Genomic DNA, 19,849 nt, shown 5'->3' with positions numbered 1-19,849 from the left:
AGACCCAGGTCCCTGCCTTCCTGGGACAATGCAACGGAAAGGAAGAGGCTCCAAGCACAGCTCTCAGCCAAAGAGCCCCTCCATTCACATTTCCATGGAGGCCATGGCTCCCTCTTCCCACTTTGCCTCCTTCCGATGGGCAGTTGGGAGGCAATCCCCTCTTCTCTCTGACGTTCATTTGAGCTGATCACATTGTCAGATTTGCCATTTTGGCTGCTGGGAGTTTTTCTTCCATCCAGAGGATGTCAGGGAAGGAACGAGGCTGTCAGGACCTGTCTGCTTTTGTGGGCTGGACCGTGGTGGTGGATTTGGCTGCTGTGGAACTATTGGGAACCATGTTCTGCTTGGAGCAGCAGCTGGTGGGAGCGCCACAAAGTCCACAAGCAGAAGGGCGTGCGGGTGGCAAGAGGTGTTCCTGGCTCCCAGAGGCTGTCAGTCCCTGGATCCAGAGGCTTTGCTTAGTTCCTGGGGCTCAGATCCCTCCCGGTGGGTGGCATGACCCGACTCCAGCAGTCCCAAGGAAGCCAGAAGGGTGATCCCTCCTCCCCACACAGCAACTGCAGCAGCTCCAGATCAATCTCAGGGCTGTGGCCTCCTCTTCCCATGGAGACCAAGATCACCTCCATGGGTCCATCCCTCAGTAAATCAGTGGGCAGGAAGGAGGCAGCCAGGGCAGAGTCCCTCCATGGCAGAGCTGGCGAGGATCCTGCCCCCCAGCATGACTCCCACCTCAGGCACACTCCTCCCCAGGGCCCTTGGCCTTACCAGTGAGGTGCCAGGCAAAGTGCCCCTGCCCCATCCCCATCCCCTACTGCCCCGCATCTCCCCAGAGCCTTTGGGGGCCGCTTAGGATGCCAAGCCTCTTTGAACCAGTCCATTTGGCTGACTTTTGCATCTGTTTCCTTGAGGATCCTTGAGGCTGCTGAGAGACACCAGGCAGAACCCCCTGAGAGAGTGACCACCTGGGCAGGAGGAGTCCTTTGCCCCACTGCCCCCTCTGTGCCAATGGGGAGGCAGCGAGCCCTCACCTGGTCCATGAGCTGAGCATAGAGCTCATAGCAGTTGTCAAAAATGTACTTGTAGGTGGCGTCCAAGCAGGCTCGGACGCAGTCCTTGACCACGGCACTGGCCCGGGGGGGACTCTGCAGTTCCAGGACCTGAGGGGCAGAGAAGCAGAAGCCAGGATGAGCAAGAGCAAAGGGATGTGGCCGGGATGGGGAATGGCCGGGGGGGTGCTTTTCTGGAGACCAGCTATGCCATCGAAGCCCCCTTTGCTTTGTGGAGGGTGATGGCCAGTTTCCAAAATGATATTTTGGGGGACATGAGAATATTCCTCTTTGCAGTAGTTGGGAACGGGGGACACTGGGGACCCCAAGAAGGCTTCGTGGTTGCCAGAGTACCAGAGGAGGCAAGGAAAGATTCAAAGATCTGGACCTGGGATGGATTCAAAGGGGCTTTAAGGAGCGAGAAGTTCACTGCCTCTTCCAGGTAAAATGGAAGAGTTTGCCAAGGCTGAACTGAGCCACCCTGCAAGAGAAGGGAAGTCTTTCTGAAACTGGAACCCCAGGGAATCCCCCCCCCCTTAATTGCCTGAGTTGCATCCCAGGGTTATCAGAAGGGCATCCTACATCATTGTCTGGATGGGAGTCACCTCACTGACCAGCCCCAAAGGGACGAGAGAGGCTCTCTGAGCCGTGCCTCCAAATCTTGTTTTAGGCACTGCTTTGCAATGACTATGTTACCTTCATGCGGAAAAACGTGATGCTTGTCAGCAGATCCACTGTTGACTTCAGGTCCTGAAGTCTCTCAGGGCTGCTGGCAGGGAAATTTTCCTGAATGTGAAGAGAACAGGAAAGGCCCATCACCCACAAAGAGGCCAGCCAGACCACCCAGCGGAGCAGGGTCCCCCTTGCCTTGGCCCAGCACCTACCTGTCCACTCATGTGCCTAAAATGTGGGGAGGAAGACGCCTGCAAGTTTCAGGTCCATCAACAAATGCCACTCTACTGCAAAGCATGAGCCTTGCAGGGTGTGAGCTTTGCTTTAGGCCTCCTCACAAAGGAAAGGGGGCCAGGAAGAGCTGGTCCCAGGAGGGGTTCCTCTGCTCTGCAATGGGGCCTGGCAGTGGGATGAAGAGCACCCTGTCCTCTCTTCAGCCCCCACTACCCAGGAAGGAAGTGCTGCGCCAGAGACTCCTTTCTGCTGGAGTGGAAGAAAGATGCCCTACCAGGTTGTCCCTCACTTGAAGGACACAGAGGAAAAGGTCTTGTCTCCTGAATAAAGGGGACCTTGGGCAAACACAGCTCCGCTAAGCCCATAACATTTCCCACCATTGCCCCAGAGGAAAGCTAGTGGGGCCCCTCAGGCCTTGCCCCATCTGCAGCCCTTACCCTGTACTTGGAGAGGTCAATCCTCAAGGAATTGTGCAGCTGGTCCAGCAGTTTAATGAACTTTTCCCTCTGCAGAAAAAGAGAGAAACAGAGACAGGTCAGTGGGAGAAGCCTTTGGAGCACTTGGTCTGCTCTACTGGCCTCATCACCAACCAACCCCTGCATCCTCAAAACAGCTGAAAGCACTGCACACAACTGGAAGGCACCTGAGCTGTCATTCAGCCCCCTACCTCCCAAAAAACAACAGACAGGCCTGAAAGTTGGCAGAGTGTGTGCCAGGCATGCCTCACTTCTGGCAGCTGGAGGCACGCTTCCATGCAGCCCGCAGTGGTCTGGAGGGCCTCCCTTGGACTCCGCAGGGGTCCCTTGAAGGACACTGGCCCCAGGGAAGGCGGGGGATGGCGGCTCAGCAGCAAAGCACCCGTGTTGCACCTGGGAGGCCTCAGCTGTAGCCAGCCACCCTAACCCAGTCCCTAGAAGATGAGAGGGAGGCAGGAGATGGGCAGGCTTCACCCCAGAACACTGGAAACTGCCAAGAGCCACCCCTGGTGCCCAGCAGGGACTGTCCTGAATGGCTGGAGGTGGCAAAGAGTGGCTTCTCCAGGGTTATGCCTACTTGTGAGACCCGGTGAGAGGTAAAGGGTGGCCCTATCCAGCATGGGGCCCAGTATCAAATGGGATGCACATGGCTTCCCAACCCCACCAGGCACCCCAAGCTCTCCTATTGAGACAGTAGAGGGGCAAAAGTGCCACCCTCCCTCCCTGCAGGCTCTGGTTTTACACACCTAGCGGTCTGGCACAGGTGGCCCCTCGTCCCTCCCAGCCTCTCTGTGCAGCTCGCCACCTTTACCAGGTCAGGGAAGAGCAGGGCTCAGAGGAATGCACTTTCCTCCAGAAGGTGGTCTTGCTTTGGTGGGCATCCAAAGGTTTTTGGTGTGTGTGTCCACTTGTGCTGGTGTCTTTGCCCTCTTACTAAGCACTTCTCTTGATGCAAAACCCCACTTTTGGACTAGGCCTGCCAGTCCTGCTCTTGCAGGCAGGCCCCTGGCATGAGAATAAGGGAGAAGCAGAGGGCCTGGCAGGACAAGGAAGAGCCTCGGAGGGCAGCAGGGAAGGCACAGGAAACACACCTTCACCCTCCTCTTTTGGAAGAGCTGAAGACCCCCTCTTGCAACCCCCCTTTAATTCTCGCCATTGCCACTCCTCGGCTAGACCTCAAGCACAGAGTGCTGCTTTTTTGTGGTCCTGGCATGGGCATGGTGGCCATCTGCTGAGCCACAAACTGGATTGCTACTCGCGTCAAAGGCAAATTAGCATTAATGACCAGTGGGAAGGGGACTTGGGCTCCAAAAGATTAACATCAAAATGTTGGGAACAAGAAGGAAATAGGAACAAAGAGCAAAAAATGGGGGGCTGGGGCCACACAGTCTTCCCCTTGGAAGAGGAATCACACTTGGAGGAAGAGGCTTTCTCAAATCTCTTCTGCAGTTGGTATTAATGTCTGGAGAACCAAAAAAATGCTTTGGAAGGACCTTAGTGGGGCAGGCTTGGAAAACATTTTGAGTGGGCAACCAACACGCTAAGACTTACGGGGGCTTTGGGGAAGCCATTGGCTTTGAAGGTGGGGGGCTTCCCTCCCTCCTCCCATCCTGGGCACCTGAGCAGCTAAGCACCTCCTGCCCATCAAAGTGGAGTTTATGTAACAAGATTAGCTGTTTGCATAAGATCTGTGAGGGTTTTGAAGAATCTCATGAAGCCGTAAAGCCTAGACCAGGAGAGTCCTCTGTTCTGCCGCCAGGACTATTGTTACTCAAAGCAGCGGGAATCCTGGGCCCTCTCTCAAATCAGTCAGTAGGAGATCTCATTGGTTCTTAAGGCTCTAAGAATGGGTTTCCTGCTTCCTTCCTCTTCCTTTTCACTGTCCCTCTTCAACTGATTTCCTTGATGTTTGGCCCAGAGAAATCAGCCTTAATGAAGGAAAAGCCTCACGTTCACTTTTGAATGGAGGAGAGGAAAACCCGCACTCACCCCAAAGTTGGTGGCAGCAAACCGATCCGAGGCCGAGACGTTGGTGGTGGCGGTGGTGTGTGCATAGAAGGCATTGATGTTGGCCAGCAGGGTGCTCATGACCGCTGGGACCCCTGGGCACATGTACTTGGAGGAGAGGCAGGAGAAATGCCTGCAAGGGCATAGAGCCAGAGAGATGCCAATGGGGTCCTGAGGGGGAAACGGTCTGCCCCCACCCCACGCACCCGAGGGCAGGATAGGGGCCCACCGTGCCACTCAGAGGAGGGGGCCACATGGGTCAGAGAAGATGTGGGAAAGGAATGGGAGGGAGCACTCCAAGCCACCTCCCCAACCATTAGCAGGCTGCTGGAAATACAAGAAATTCTTTATCAGGGAATAGGCCGGGCAAGCTCTCCTAGAGCACCCCCCTCCCATGGCACACTTTCTGTGGTGAAGCAGACTGAAGATGCCTCAGGTAGAAGGCATCCATTGGGGCAAGTCTCGACTGCACCATAAAAATTAATTAGTATGCAAATATCACTGTGTTTTTCAGAGGATGCCATCTTTACACAGAGCGGTACGCCTTCCCAGGGCTCAGCTAAGGGATGGCATTAAGAACTGGCATTTCAACATTGGAATAAAATCAACTCAGTGTGTCAAAACACATTTTTGAGCACGGAGCTGCACCTCTTTCCCTCGTTGAAATTCCAGCCCTGCTGTCTTTCTGTCATTGCAAAGAGAGGGAAGCTCAGCAGCCCATTTTCAGCAGAAGGTAGGAGGAGGAGAGATAGAAAGGGAAACACTTTGGGGAGTCCCCATTGCCCCCCAGGCAACCTGCACAGAGGTCCCTCCTGTCCTCACACCTCCTGTGGAGTTCAGGTGATGCAGCATGGATCCAGCCCGTGGAGGACTGCCAGCCAGATGCAGCTCCAGGGCCCCATGAGTGAAAGAAGGAACTTGGCCTGGGTGCAAACGGCAAGACTCACTCTATCTCGGTTGTCTGGCCAAAAAACTGAAGTGCCCCTGCTTCCTTACCTCCTGAGAGTGGGGCTGCCAAGGGTCCAGGATGGCAAAGGCTGCCAAAGAAAGGGCTGTGTGGGACTGCCTTCCTGGCCTTAGCCTGCCTGCCCCTGCCCGGACCACCCACAATTCTGCCCTCCAAGCAACACCCACCCCAGGCGCCACATACGTCATTGCCTGATAGATGTACTCAATCCCATAACGCATGGCAAATTCATCCACAATTTCTTGTGCAGCATCATCAAAATACACCTTCCAGGCATCATCTCCTTTGACGGAGGGGATCTGCACCGCCCCGTTGAACTTCACCTCCGTCAAGTAGTGGAAGAGGCTCTAAAGGGAAGACACTTTTCACTTTAACTGGAAACGTCAACCTCCAGGCACCACTGGGAAAGACAATGATGCATCCCACTCAAGTTTTTCCAAGGTTTTCATTAATGCTTCTGTTACAATGATCATTGCACGATCAAGTCCCAGGAAAATCCTGGAGCCTTCCACTGACTGCCAGGACACTTCTGGCCATTTGGTGTCCCAATCTCTGCCCAAGGAGGCGACACAGCCACACTCTCTCCTGTAATCAGGCACCAACCCTGTCCTGGTCTTCCATGCTGCTAGGTGGTCTTGCTCAGGGATTCCCCAATGGGACTGCTCTCCTTCCTGAGCAGACCTCTGGGGTGGAAGAGGATCAGATCACGCTTGCGGGAAGGCTTTATCAGCCAAAATGTAACCCATCCACTCATGGGATGTTTTTTTTCTTTGAGGGGACCCCTTCACCCAGCAACTGAGGTTGTGTCTGAGATGGAGGATCCAGAGCCCCTGCCTTGTGGGGGGGAGACATGGCCCCAAGCTGGACGGATTGGTCTTGGCTGTGCTCCAGCTGTGTGGTCCCACCTGCCCAGAGGGACCCCTGACGAGCAGGCAGGAAGGAAGGCAAGCAGGCAACCCCCTCCTCTTCGCCGACAAGGCCTTCCCACCCCCAGGAAAGTGGCCTCCGGTCCCCCACTGTCCTCTCCGGGATGAAGTCACCCCCCCATATGCAAACACTCCTACCTCATGCAGGCAGGTGTACTGGATGTGGTATGGTGCAACCTTCTCCTCCCCCTTGATTTCCACGTTGAGCTTCAGCCGGATAGCCCCAGACACGGCAGATTTATCGGTGCGCTTGTCTGGGAAAGAGGGAAGAGGAAAGGTAAGCTCTTGGCTCTGGCAGGAACACACCGCAGGCAGCTAAGGGAGCAATGCTGCCACGCAGCCACAGTGCCTTCCACTCAAGGCAGGGTCTTGGTCCCACGCTCAGTCCATGCAAGGAGCTCAACCAAAGGAACCCTTGAGCCATATCGGTGCACACACAACGGGGTGCACTTGGGCTCCTGGCACCTGGGTTTTATGGGGAAAGGCAGGCAAGGAGAATGGGAAAAGAAGCCCTGTGTGCCCAGCCACCTGCAAGCTCCTCTCCAGGCCTCAGTGAGGCTTCTGGCACACGCAGGAGCAAAAGCACACATGGGGCGGTGCACTGGAGGGGGGGGCTTGGTGAGCCCCTGCCAGGCACAGGAAGAGAACGTGGAGACCTCAAAGCAAAGGAAATGCCTGCCTGGAGGCACTGCCTGGGTACAGGGAAAGCCCAGCTTGGCACAAGGCAAGGGGGCAGCCCTCCCCTGCTCCCCTCCCATGGGGTGTGGGTCTGTGTGGGTCTGCATGGGTGCAACACCTTTGCCACTTACCGAGGTTGTACCAAACATCCATCTCTCCACTCAGCGTCCTCACTTCGATGATGGTCTGACCCAGGAAGTCGTCCGACTCCCTCTTGAAGTGTTGCTTCACCCGAGACTTGATGTCATCATCTTCGTCCCACACTCGGACCTTGATGCGGTCAGTGGAGTTGTGGCACTCGCTGGAAAGTGGATATCGGCCCAGGCACAGATTACCTTCTGGAGTGCACAGCACAAGGCAAAAGCCCACCTGCCCCACCAGCGCTATGGCATGGAGGGTTTCCCTTGATCCTCTTTGGAAGCAGCAAAGAGACACACAAAGTCTCCCCACCAACAACACTATGAAAGTGCTTCCAGGACAGCAACCACAACCTTTGGAGGACGTGCGTCTCCCCTGTCATGTGGACACTAGGAGGATGGAGGCTCCCTAGAAGCTCCCAGGAGTCCAAAACGGCCTTGACTGGCTTGCAGGGCCGACTGCTTCACGGATGGAGACCCCACGGGCAAGTTGTCCACAAAGGCAAGTTGGCACTTGATAAATGGGGGAGGGAAGATGGTGTGGGGGCAACTGGGTGGCCAGGGACCTGATCTGGGCAGTGGCATCTCCTCTGCTAGGATGGAAGCCACCCCATTGGAAGCCTGAGGCCCACCAGGAACCATGGGCCTGTTTTAGCACCTGCCTTGGTTTCTCCTTTGGTTTTGAAATCTAAGCGCCTAGATTAAGGCAGGTTGCTTACACTCATTGGAGAAGAATAAAAACAGAAAACACTGGGCATTTCAGTCCAGGCCCTGATCCACTGCAGGCAACAAACAGTGTCTGTGTGTATTTCACAGGAAGTAATTTATTTCCTGTCTCACCAAAGAGGCAGATTGCAAATCTAGGTCAATGCATAAACAAAACCTGGTTGCGGAGGCTTCTCCAGCCTCTTATTAAACATTGTGTTTCTCCTCTAACGATGCCCCTGCCCCACCTGCCTCAGAAGCATGCGGAGGACGGAGGGAAGAGTGTGGGAGGCTGGAGTGGGAAAGCCTCGTGGCAAGCAGCCCCCTGTCCAACCCCCGGGGCCACCTGTCACATCACATCCCATGCCTTGCTCACTCACTCAGGGCTTCCCTTAATAAAGGTTTGAGCCTGGGGGGGACGGGAGCCCCCCACTGCTCACCCTCCCCTCCCCAAGGGGTTTGCTCTGAGGTAGATTCACTCCGGCTCACATGTGGCGCTGGTCACCAGGAATTGGAAAGGATTCTACCCCATGGCCACGGCCACAGCCGAGACTCATCTGCCCCCCCCCCCTTGGCTTCCCACCCACTGTTGCATAGAGAATGGCCTTCCCAAGCTGGCATCCTTGGCATCCACTGAGGGTGAGTCCAGACTGGCCTGTGGGTGTCCAGCAAGGCCACCTAGTGGGTCCAGGGGGCAGGAAAGAGGGGAAGAGCCAGGCCAGGCTGAAACTCAGAGGTCCTGGGCTCCATCTGTGGGGCATCTCCATCACACAGGTGGGAAAGGTTGGATGGATGGATGGACAAATAACTTGATGACACTGGGATCCATTTGGGGAGGGAACCCCAATGCTTCAGGCTGGTGCCCATTCCACCAGAAGAGGGAAGGGAACATTTTCATTGGTGGGGAGGAGGAGGGTGACTTCTTTTGCCCACCCAAGAGAAAAGGGGGTGGAGGGGATAGAACAGAGGCAGCTGGCCCCACCAGTAAAAAGGAAGGGCCCCCAGCCTCCAAGTGCTGGGGCTCCTGCAGGAGGTGGGGGCGCTGCCAGACTGCTGCAAGTTCCCCAAAGGGTCTCAATGGCTCTCCTATTAGTCCAGCCCTGGCAGAAGCTCCTCTCTCGCATCTCCAGGATTTTGGGAAGGGGAAGGCAGACTAAGTGCCACTGTTATAATGGGGCTTGGGCACAGCAGCATGGCAGCATGCACCATTCATTATATCTAATGGAAGGGGGGTATAGACCCCACGGACCCCCCGCTTGGCTACGTCCCTGCTGTCCATCTGCTGAACACCCCCCAAGCTTGGGGCCCTTCCAAAAGGGGATCCCTAGACTCTCTCCCCTTCCTGGCTCATGTGGGATCCACATAAGCATGGTCTGCAAGACCTGCATCTGTTTATTACAGGGATGTGGGGGGAGCAGGATCTCTCTCATTTAACAGGCTTTGCGGTTGAAACTGCCAGCGGTGACTGTGCCTCCCATCTGTCACTGTGCACATGACCAGGAAGGTACACTGCAGCCCCACTGAATGCCTCTGGGAGCTACAGGCGCATGGCGCAGTAAGGGGCTGGCTGTTCTTCCTGGGGGCATAAATGAAATGTCCTTCAGGCCCTTTCCCTACACCTGGCCTACAAGGACTACAAGGGCAAGGAGAGATCATGACCAGGAGGAGTTGAGGAAGCATTACACAGAGCAGCCCAGCTCCAGCGGATCTCTGAGTGGATGCCACTGGCCTGTCCATCTCCATCCCTCCAGGACAGATGAAAGGGAAAAAGCAGCCCTGAGACAGAGCTGCCAGGAGGCGTGTTGGCACAGCTGCTGCCCCCACCACTTGCCCCAATGGGGCCCTCAGCTGCACCCCTCCCCTACTGTAACCTGGGGGGCACAATGGTGTCAGGGCAAATGCCTGACATGCCAGCAAGGGAGGCTGCTCAGGCGAGACAAGTGTGGGTATCACACTGACCTGAAAGGCAAGTGAGGGGTGCAGTGTTTCCCTTCAACTGACCACAAGGCATGATGAGTGGTCAGTGGTCAGTGGCAAGGGAAGTTGGGGGACTCTCTACTCCTCAAATCAAACTGGGCCTCTTCATTGGGGCAGAAGGGGAACCCGAAAGCCAACTATCTCAGACTGAGAGAGTCTGCTGGATGAAAACAGAGGAACATGATCCAGGTTGGAGAGGAGGAAACTAGGCTCATGGCACCAGAGGAAGGGGCCTCCTCCCCAACAGCACCAGCAGCCCCCTTTCTTTTTCCAAACTGTCTCCCTGCTACCGCATCCCCAAGACAGGATTATTCTCAAACCAAGCCTGGTCAAAGAAACAATTAGGATAATGTAAAATAAATCCATACTTGCAATCAGAAAGCCCTGCGCACTAAACCCTCTGCCATCGCTACTAATCTCGGGGCACTGAGCAGAGATGGAGCTGCGCAGCCACTAAACCCCGTCCCCCTCCATGCTGCACTGGCCGCATTTGCTAAAAGGCACCCAGGGAAAGAGAACGAGGAGGGGGAGGAAGAGGAGGAGGAATGGCTGGGAGGGTGGCTGGCTCTCCTCAAGCCCTCCATGATATTTGAAGCAGGATGGCAACTGCAAAGCCCAAGTGGCCAAGTGGCCCTGGGCCTGAAAGGGCATCTGCCCTCCTCTTCCTCCTTTGGAGCTGCAGGGGAGCTCCAGACCAAGGCAGAGAAAGTGCTCCCCTGCAGAGAGGCTGAGTAGCAGGTGGGACAGAGGGGGAGATCCAGCCCCCATCCACAGAAGCAGTTGGCAACTGCCTCCCCCCAGCGCAAGCGTGGGGAGAAAGGAAGCACTCTCTAGGGCCCCAGAATCTGTGGCTCATCCTGGGAAGAAGCTTCCTGGGTGAAAAGTGGGGCAGAGCCATGCTCAGCCTCAGGGACTGGTGCTATACTTTACCTCTGCAATGGGAAAAAAGAAGGGAGGGAGAGAGGGTGGATGCCCCACAGAAAACTGTGTACCCCCCTCTACTGCAGCTCTTCTGGATGAGAACTCCCCCAACCCCCATTGCCAGTCGGTCAGCCAGCAGCCCTCCAAGTGGACTTTAAGGGCCAGGGTGGGAGGCTGGTGGCTGAAGGCAGACAAGTTTTCACATTCATGGGATGAGGGGACCCTTATGTCTGAACCTTCCCCCCTCCCCGCATGTGGGTTTTCTGCAGAGCAAGGGGTCTGTGTGGGGCTGCCCAGGATCCAGGGGGGTGCCTTAACTTGCTCTTGCTTTTGAAATGAAGCCCACATTTAAATGAAGCCAGCCAAATGTTTTTCACTTCATTTTGGATGCTGAAAGGCTCTGCTTATTGTGGGGAGGAGGTTGATGGCATCAAAGGTGGCTGCCAACTGGTACAGCAGCTGACCACTCTTGTCAAATGGAAAGACTTGTCCCACCTCCACCCCAAGCCCCCCACATTCACCCCCAAGCAGATCTGAGAGAGCAACAAAGCCACCCACAGAAATGGGAGGATGACCCCCCAACTGCAAACACCCAGATCCACCCCTGATTAAGTGTCAAGGAGGAGGCAGACAACCACAATTGGTCCAGATGAATGTGTTGGCAAAAGGAGCAATTTGTGGACTTGAAAAGCTCAACTGTTTGTGTCTTTTGGGTTAATTAACATTTATTTGCTTATTTTGGAGTGAAGAGGCAGAAGCCGTTCATTGATGCCAGATGGCAAGTGAGAGACAGCCAGCCAAAGGAATCCATGGGACGCAAATGCAAGCGCCACTCCCTCTCTCAGGAGGGGAATGGAACAAGCGCCGCACCAGAAGACCCAGAGGTGTGGGTCTGCTGAGGGTGCAGTGGAGGGTGCAGGGGCCAAGAGAAAATGTGCATGTGAGTACATACGTACGTACGCACACACGCACACACACACGGGCCTGGCAGCAAACAAAGATCCCTCCAAGATGGCTCAATGCTCTGTACAGTTACTTGGAAGGGAGACCTCCTCCTCCTCCGGCCCCTGCCTGCCCAACATAGCCCCCACACACACAACTCCTGTGGCTCTCAGAAGTCCAGCCCAGCCCAGCCCAGGTCATAGAATCATAGAATCACAGACTTGGAAGAGACCGCTAGGGCCATCCAGTCCAACTCTGCCATGCAGGAAATCTAAATCAAAGCATCCCCATTGAGATATGGCCATCTGGCCTCTGTTTGAAGACCTCCAAGGAAGGAGACTCCACTACACTCTGAGGCAGTGTGTTCTACTGTCGAACAGCCCTTACTGTCAGGAAGTTCCTCCTAATGTGGAATCTCTTTTCCTGCAACTTGCATCCATTGTTCCGTGTTCTAGTCTCTGGAGCAGCAGAAAACAAGCTCGCTCCCTCCTCAACATGACATCCCTTCAAATATTTAAACAGGGCTATCATGTCACCTCTTAACCTTCTTTTCTCCAGGCTAAACATCCCCAGCTCCCTAAGTCGTTCCTCATAGGACATGGTTTCCAGACCTTTCACCATTTTAGTCGCCCTCCTTTGGACACATAGCTCCAGTTTCTCCACATCCTTTTTAAACGGTGGTGCCCAGAACTGGACACAATATTCCAGGTGGGGCCTGACCAGAGCAGAATACAGTGGGACTATTACTTTCCTTGATCTAGACACTATACTTCTATTGATGCAGCCTAGAATCACATTGGCCTTGTTAGCCGCCGCATCGCACTGTTGAAATTTGATCCTATCCTCTGGAGTATTAGCTACTTCTCCTAATTTGGTGTCATCTGCAGATTGTATGCTCCCAATTCTGTCATCCAAGTCATTGATAAAGATGTTGAATAGCAAACTGGCCCCAGGACAGAGCCCTATGGGACCCCACTGGTCACTTCTCTCCAGGATGAAAAGGAGCCATGGCTGACCATTCTTTGGGTCAGCCAGTCAAGCAATTCCAAATCCATGTAACAGTTGCCTTGTCTAACCCACATTTTACAAGCTTGTTTGCCAAAATGTCATGGGGAACTCTGTGAAAAGCCTTATTGAAATCAAGATATACTATATCTTCAAAAGATTCAAAATGACCTGAACAGACTAGAAAACTGGGCCAAAGCTAACAAAATGAAATTCAACACGGAGAAAGGTGTTGGGCGGAAAAATGAAAAGCACAGATATAGGATGGGAGACACCTGGCTGAATGAAACTACGTGTGAAAGGGATCTAGGAGTCCAAGTAGACCACAAGTTGAACATGAGTCAACAGTGTGATGTGGCAGCTAACAAGGCCAATGCAATTTTAGGCTGCATCAATAGAGGTTTAGTGTCTAGATCCAGGGAAGTAATAGTGCCACTCTATTTTGCTTTGGTCAGGCCCCACCTGGAATATTGTGTCCAGTTCTGGGCACCACAATTCAAAAAGGACATTGAGAAACGGGAGCGTGTCCAAAGGAGAACGACTAAAATGGTAAAAGGTCTGGAAACCATACCCTATGAGGAACGACTTAGGGAGCTGGGGATGTTTAGCCTGGAGAAGAGAAGGTTAAGAGGTGATATGATAGCCCTGTTTAAATATTTGAAGGGATGTCATATTGAGGAGGGAGCAAGCTTGTTTTCTGCTGCTCCAGAGTCTAGGAGCCGGAGCAATGGATGCAAGCTGCAGGAAAAGAGATTCCTCCTCAACATTAGGAGGAACTTCCTGACAGTAAGGACAGTGGAACAAACTCCCTCAAAGTGTAGTGGAGTCTCCTTCTTTGGAGGTCTTTATACAGAGGCTGGATGGCCATCTGTCGGGGATGCTTTGATTGTGATTTCCTGCATGGCAGGGGATTGGACTGGATGACCCTTGTGGTCTCTTCCAACTCTACGATTCTATGATTCTATATCCATAGCATTCCCTTCATCTAACAAGCTGGTAATTTTATCAAAGAAAGATCAGATTTGTCTGGCAAGACTTCTTTTTCTGAAACCCATGCTGACTCTGTGATTATGGCATTGCCTCCTAGATGTTCACAGACTCCCTGCTTAATGATCTTCTCCAGAATCTTTCCTGAGATTGATGTCTGACTAACTGGACCAGGGGTAGGCAACCTTTTTGAGCCGGGGGCCGGGTTGCTGTCCCTCAGACAACTGGGGGGCCGAAGCCGGGGGGTGGAGCTTCCACCCCCGGGGGCGGGGCCGCGTGCCAGGGGTGGAGCCTCCCCCAGGGGCGGAGCTTCCACCCCCCAGTGGGCGGGGCTTCCACCCCCAGGGGCCAGGCCACCTCCTCTTTGCCAGCCCCTGACGGGGCCCCAAGCCCTGTCAGAGGCCAGGAAAGAGCCGGCGGGGACCGCCAGCGCTGGAGGCCTCCCCATCTTTGCTGGCCCCTGACGCCAGGGGCCCGCTGCCGCCGCCGGAGCCCTCCTGGAGGACCCCAGCGAAGGCAATTGGCCTCCCAGGGGCCTGCTGCCGCCGCCGGAGCCCTCCTGGAGGACCCCAGCGACGGCAACTGGCCTCCCAGGGGCCCGCTGCCGCCGTCGGAGCCCTCCTGGAGGGCCCCAGCGATGGCAACAGGCCTCCCAGAGGCCCGGTGCGGCCCCTGAAGCCCCCTTCCAGGGCCCCGGAGGCCACAGCGGGCGTCCCAGAGGCCCGTTGCGGCCCCTGGAGCCCCGTTCCAGGGCCCCGGAGGCCGCAGCAGGCGTCCCAGAGGCCCGGTGCGGCCCTGGAGCCCCGTTCCAGGGCCCCGGAGGCCACAGCGGGTGTCCCAGAGGCCCGGTGCGGCCCCTGAAGCCCCGTTCCAGGGCTCCGGAGGCCGCAGCGGGCGTCCCAGAGGCCCGGTACGGCCCCTGAAGCCCCGTTCCAGGGCTCCGGAGGCCGCAGCGGGCGTCCCAGAGGCCCGGTGCGGCCCCTGAAGCCCCGTTTCAGGGCTCCGGAGGCCGCAGCGGGCCTCTTAATGGGCGCCGCCATTTTGAAGGACAAAATGGCGGCGGAAGCGGCCGAAATCGGCTGCGATTTCGGCGGCAGGAGGAACTGGGGGCCGGTGGAAAGGTGCCCGCGGGCCGGAGGTTGCCAACCCCTGAACTGGACGATAATTGTTGGGATACTCTTTTTTCCCTTTTTGAAGATGGGGACAACGTTTGCTGGCACTTCTCCTGTTCTCCAGGAGTTCCCAAAGATTATTGCCAATGGCTCCGATATTACATTCGCCAGCTCTTTTAATACCCTTGGATGTAGTTCATCTGGTCCTGGAGACTTAAATTCATTTAGATTAACAAGTTATTCCTGTACTGTCTCTTTACTTATTCTGTGCTGAAATTCCCCTTTTCTGTCCTCTGCTCCTTTATCCTCAGGTGAGCACCCTTTTCCTTTTCTGAGAAGACTGAAGTCCCAGGCCAGCAGGCCAGCTGTGGAAAAAGGGGAGGCGTGGGGGCAGGGCTGCCAGTTCAAATCCTGGAAAGGGTTTCTGGCAGCAAGTGTCTGCTTTGGATCTCTGGCCAGAAAAGGCAGGTGGCAGAACAAGAGAAGCAGAGTGAGTGGGAAGGAGGAACAGATGCAGTTCTATGCAAGAGTGAACCCTACAATCCTATGGGGAAGCATCCTATGGTGAAGCCGAGGACCCCTCCTCTCTGCCACCATGCCAGCCTTGTCGGCCTCCTCTCCTCAGATGCCCACCATAAGGACAGTCCCCAGGGCAAGGGATGAGGGGGTCCTAGGGGTTATGGGTGGCCAGCCTTAAGGGGGGACCTCCTCCTCCTCCTCCTGGCTCAGGCGGCAGAGAGGGAAGAGTCTGCAGAGTGGCACTTGGAGGGTAGGCAGGAAACCATCCAGGAGGAGGGGAGAGAGAGCCCCTTCTGCCCACCTACAGAAGAACGCACCTTGGGGCTCCAAGACCATGATGCTCTCTGCCATGCTCTTCCCAGCCACTCTCAGCAAGAGGGCAGGCCCCACAGAAAACAGCTGGAAGCTGAAGCCAGTGCCTCACCTGGAGGGGTCTGCTTCACTTTTTCCTACCTGTGCTGTCTCTCGCAGAGATCCCCTCCGCATGGAGGAGTGGGCCCACTCATCCCCCCTCCACAGCCCCTACCTTGAAGCCCATTTCCCCTCCAAATAATGGGCTTGGTTCTCCGTTCAGTGTAGGGGGTCTTGAAGGGCCTGGCCATCCACATGGCAGCACTATTCAATGGGTCCCCCCACTCCTCCCCAGCACTCCCCTCAAAAGCAGGGCAGGGACAGGAGTCCACCCAGGAGGACGGTTGCCACTCTGGGAAGACCTGTTCCCCTTCCCAATCTAACAGGGGCTGCCCCTTCACTTCCCACCCCACCCCTCAGTACCAAAGCCCCCACCTCTCTCCCCTCCTTCCCCTGGAGCAACCTCCAGCCCCCCATGTGTCTATTTGTTCAGCCCCACTTGCTAGGCAGGCCACTGACACACACAAATGCACATCCACAGACAGAGAAAAAGATCCAGCAGAACCCTCATGCAAGCGCCAGCCACAGACCCAACTGGGTGGGTTTCTCCATCCCAGAGAGGCCCAGGAGAAGCCTAGAGAGGAGGGGAAGCCAGCCAGCCATTGCCTTCCCCACTCTCCTTGCCAAAGGATGAGTCGCAGACGATGGGGGCGGCTTCCCTGCGTCCCCCAGAAAGCAAACCCATTTCTTCTGATGTGGTCCAACATGCCCAGGAGGGCACCGTGAGCTTCACTCCATCAAGGGCTTGAGGAGTGCAGCTCTTCCGCCTCACCTGTGGATGTCCAGGTACATCGTCACAGATTTATAAATGATGGGACCAAAATGTAGGGAGAAAATAAGTTAGTAAGCCAAGGCCATGAGATAAAGCAAATCCTCGCTTCCTCACCAGTGTGGCTGTCACAATCCAGGCAGATTTCATGCGCCTCTGCGTGCTGCCCCAAGATGGTGCCAACTGCCCTCTTTCAGGTACCATGGAATGGCTTTTGGTTAAACTCTGGGGCCCTCCTCGTTGTGGTGCCCTGCCATCATGCCTCCCCATGAGCTACTCTGGCCAGGGATGATGGGAGCCACACTCTGACAATGGCTTTGCCACCCCTCCTTGCTCTGGTAGAGCAACGGAGCTTGGGCAGTCATTCCCTGGAGCAGCCAGGCCTGTCCTACAAGTTTCCCCCTGCTGCCATGCCTGGTGCCCAATGTCAGGAGCCTGTGTCAACCCCTCTCCCTCCTGGGTTTTGAAGGAGGCCAAACGTCAGGTCAGCCCACCAACCCACCCTCAGCACTGCACCCAAGTACTCACAAGTAGAATTTCTCATCCCACGCGGGGTTCAGGTTCCCAAAGATGGTCTTGGTCCGGCGCTTGGTCTTGCCCACCTGCACAGTCACATAGGGGTCGCTGGAGCCTGTCTTGTCCTTGGCTTGCAAGCCTTGGGCACAGACCACTGCAAGGGACAAAGGGACAGCCATGAGGTGGGCCACCAGACCTCTTCCCTTGGGGCTGCCTTGCGGGTCCCTGGGTCCCCTGCCACCAGCTACACAGAGCAGAGGAGGAGGAGGTGGTGGCAGCTGTTGTTCCTGCCAAGGCCCATGGGCCCTGAGTTCAATCCCCGGAGGACTCTGGTTAAAAAGGTGCAGGTAGCAAGGGGAGGATGATGTCTCTCTCTGCTAGTGGAGGCTACAGTGGTGTGTGTGTGTGTGTGTGTGTGTGTGTGTGAGAGAGAGAGAGAGAGAGAGAGAGAGAGAGAGAGAGAGAGAGAGATATGCAGGGGACAGAAACAGGGTGAGGGGGCAGCATCCTCCCCCTGGTCTTCTCCAGTCACTTGACATCACAGAAAGTGTCTCTGGCATGGCCCGTGCCCAAGTCTAGCTGAGACCAAGCTCTGCTCTCCATTGCCTCCTGCCCATCTGCAGAGGCAATGTGTGGGGCAAGGGGAGACAGAGGAAGGCACCCCCCACTTTGCCCCCTTGGCCATTGATGGGGCAGCAAGCCCACCCTCTTTCTTTGGAGCCCGGAGCTCCTAGGAATGCCAGCCCAGGGCAGGCGAGGGAGCAGCCGCTGGCTCTCATCCCTAATGAAGGCAGGTGCGCATGCCTTTTTCCTGACGGGGGGGGCTTGAGGGGGCTTGGGCCCGTATGCTGACAGTCCCCTTCCCTGGCACTAGAGGGAGCTACCCAGCCCTGGTGGCGCAGTGGTTAAATGCCTGTACTGCAGCCACTCACTCAAAACACAAGGTTGCGAGTTCAAGACCAGCAAAGGGGCTCAAACTCGACTCAGGCTTGCATCTTTCTGAGATCGCTAAAATGAGTACCCAGATTGTTGGGGGCAAATTAGCTTACAGTTGTAAACCGCTTAGACACTGCTTAGGCGGTATGAAGTGGTATATAAATGAAGCTTGTTTGTTTGTTTGTTTGGTGGAGGCAGCCATCCATGCTTCTTGTTCCTTATAGTTTATCCTGCCTGGGGAGCAGAGAGTGCTGGCTTCAGATGGATGGCTTGGATGGGTCAATGGTTAGAGTTCCACCTCCATGGACAGCAAGGGCCCTGGCTGCAGACTCCCTGCTCCCAGGAAGGAGAGGGGGGTCTGGAGTCAGCTGGTCAGCAGAGGGGGAGGGGAGGGGGAATGACCCCCATAAATACACCTAGGGCACCTCTCCCCCCTTCATCCTTCAAAATAGGAGGCACCTGGTCAGCTCTGCTTGCCTCACGGAGCTGCAGCAATGTAGTGCCACCTGCTTTGTTTTCTGTGATGGCCGATGCATGTTGCCCTACCTGGACTTTATCCAAGCAGGGTAAAACAATAATCTTTGAACTGGACATGTAGTGACTAGATTATTACAAATAATCTGGGCCAGGTTACTGAAACAGATCACTACAAAGAAGGCACAGAAGGAAAACCCAATAACCAGCCTGGGGTGTCCGAGATGATCCGTCGAAGGACAAAGGAACCAAACTACCAGGGCCCGGCATACTGCCTCCATCCTGGAATAGCTGGAGCCCCCTCCCCAGCATCCCCTAGATGTTGCCCAGTCTGAGAGCCCAGTGTGGGACTCTGCAGGACTCTCAGGAAGACACTTGCTATTTGATGTTCTTTTGTTGTCTGTTTTATTGAATCATTTCCTGTATTGCTATGTATTTTATATGTATTATCCTACTAGAGATGCCCCTTCCCCACCACCACTCCCTCTGTGTCGTGTCTTTCTAGACTGTAAGCCTGAGGGCAGGGAACCGTCCAATTAAAAAGATTGTATGTACAGCGCTGTGTAAATTTACTGCGCTTTATAAATAAAGGTTAATTAATAATAATAATAATAATAATAATAATAATAATAATAATAATAATAACGTTCCTAGTCCCTTTTGCTCCATGGAAGGCAGAGACTGGCCTCCCTCCCAGGAGACCTTCCTTTCTGCTTCTCTAGACCAAGATACACACACTCCCAGCCAGCCTCCCCTTCCTCAGAGCGCAGCCGCCTGCAGCTGCCACCGACTCCACCGAAGGCCATTTCCTGGACAGAACCCTTGGCAGGAGAGAAGGCGTGCAGAGCAAGTGCCCATGAGGTCTCCTGGAGCCGTCCTTCCCCAGGAAAAGAGACCTCGTGATTTATGACCAGCAGTGCCTTCTTATGCAGCTATAAATAGCAGCATTTGTCAGTGGTCTCCTCCATGGCAATTCATAACAGGCAAATATCTCAGCCAAAATCATGGCAGGCTTGCACACTGAAGGAAGGAGATGAACGATGCAACAGCTAAACACTCCTGTGCGCCCTCCCTCCCTGAGCTCAGGCTGTTCGATTTCTAGGCTCTGTGTTATTTAAGGCCTCCAAATGGGATGCAGCGTTAACACTCTGAAGTGTGAAGCTGGGCTATCTTTAGTCCTCAGGACACTTCCGATCAATTAATTGGAGGCACCTTAATTGGAGGCACCTTCCTGGGATTGGGGGAGATCAGAACACCCATGGTGACACACATGCACACATGTACCACCAACTCAGCCAACCTGCAAGATGGGGGCTAAACAGGGAACCTGCTGACCCCCACTGAGGAAGGGACCCCAGAGGTGAGGGGGAGGATTCCCTGGCTCTGAAATTTGCCCAGTATGGATGCAGAAAGGATCCTGGCGTCTCCCCCT

At 55.1% G+C, this 19,849-nt stretch overlaps 1 protein-coding gene across 1 annotated transcript in view; it reads right to left on the bottom strand.

Moving 5' to 3' along the window:
• Positions 1–19,849, bottom strand: part of LOC149307076 (protein unc-13 homolog C-like) — a 77,706-nt gene that overhangs the window by 31,215 nt on the left and 26,642 nt on the right. The window contains exons 9-16 of the mRNA XM_089537961.1: positions 17,020–17,161; positions 7,138–7,307; positions 6,467–6,582; positions 5,586–5,749; positions 4,418–4,568; positions 2,390–2,458; positions 1,743–1,832; positions 1,029–1,157 (exon numbers count right to left, since the gene is read on the bottom strand). Coding sequence (XP_089394087.1) covers positions 1,029–1,157; positions 1,743–1,832; positions 2,390–2,458; positions 4,418–4,568; positions 5,586–5,749; positions 6,467–6,582; positions 7,138–7,307; positions 17,020–17,161 — 1,031 coding nt within the window. The remainder of the gene's footprint in view (positions 1–1,028; positions 1,158–1,742; positions 1,833–2,389; positions 2,459–4,417; positions 4,569–5,585; positions 5,750–6,466; positions 6,583–7,137; positions 7,308–17,019; positions 17,162–19,849) is intronic.

Source organism: Sceloporus occidentalis, unplaced genomic scaffold (assembly GCF_023333645.1).
Source record: "Sceloporus occidentalis isolate IW3139 unplaced genomic scaffold, rSceOcc1.0.p SCAF_9, whole genome shotgun sequence".
Classification (NCBI taxonomy): domain Eukaryota; kingdom Metazoa; phylum Chordata; class Lepidosauria; order Squamata; family Phrynosomatidae; genus Sceloporus; species Sceloporus occidentalis.
This window is presented reverse-complemented; position numbering and strand designations above follow the sequence as displayed.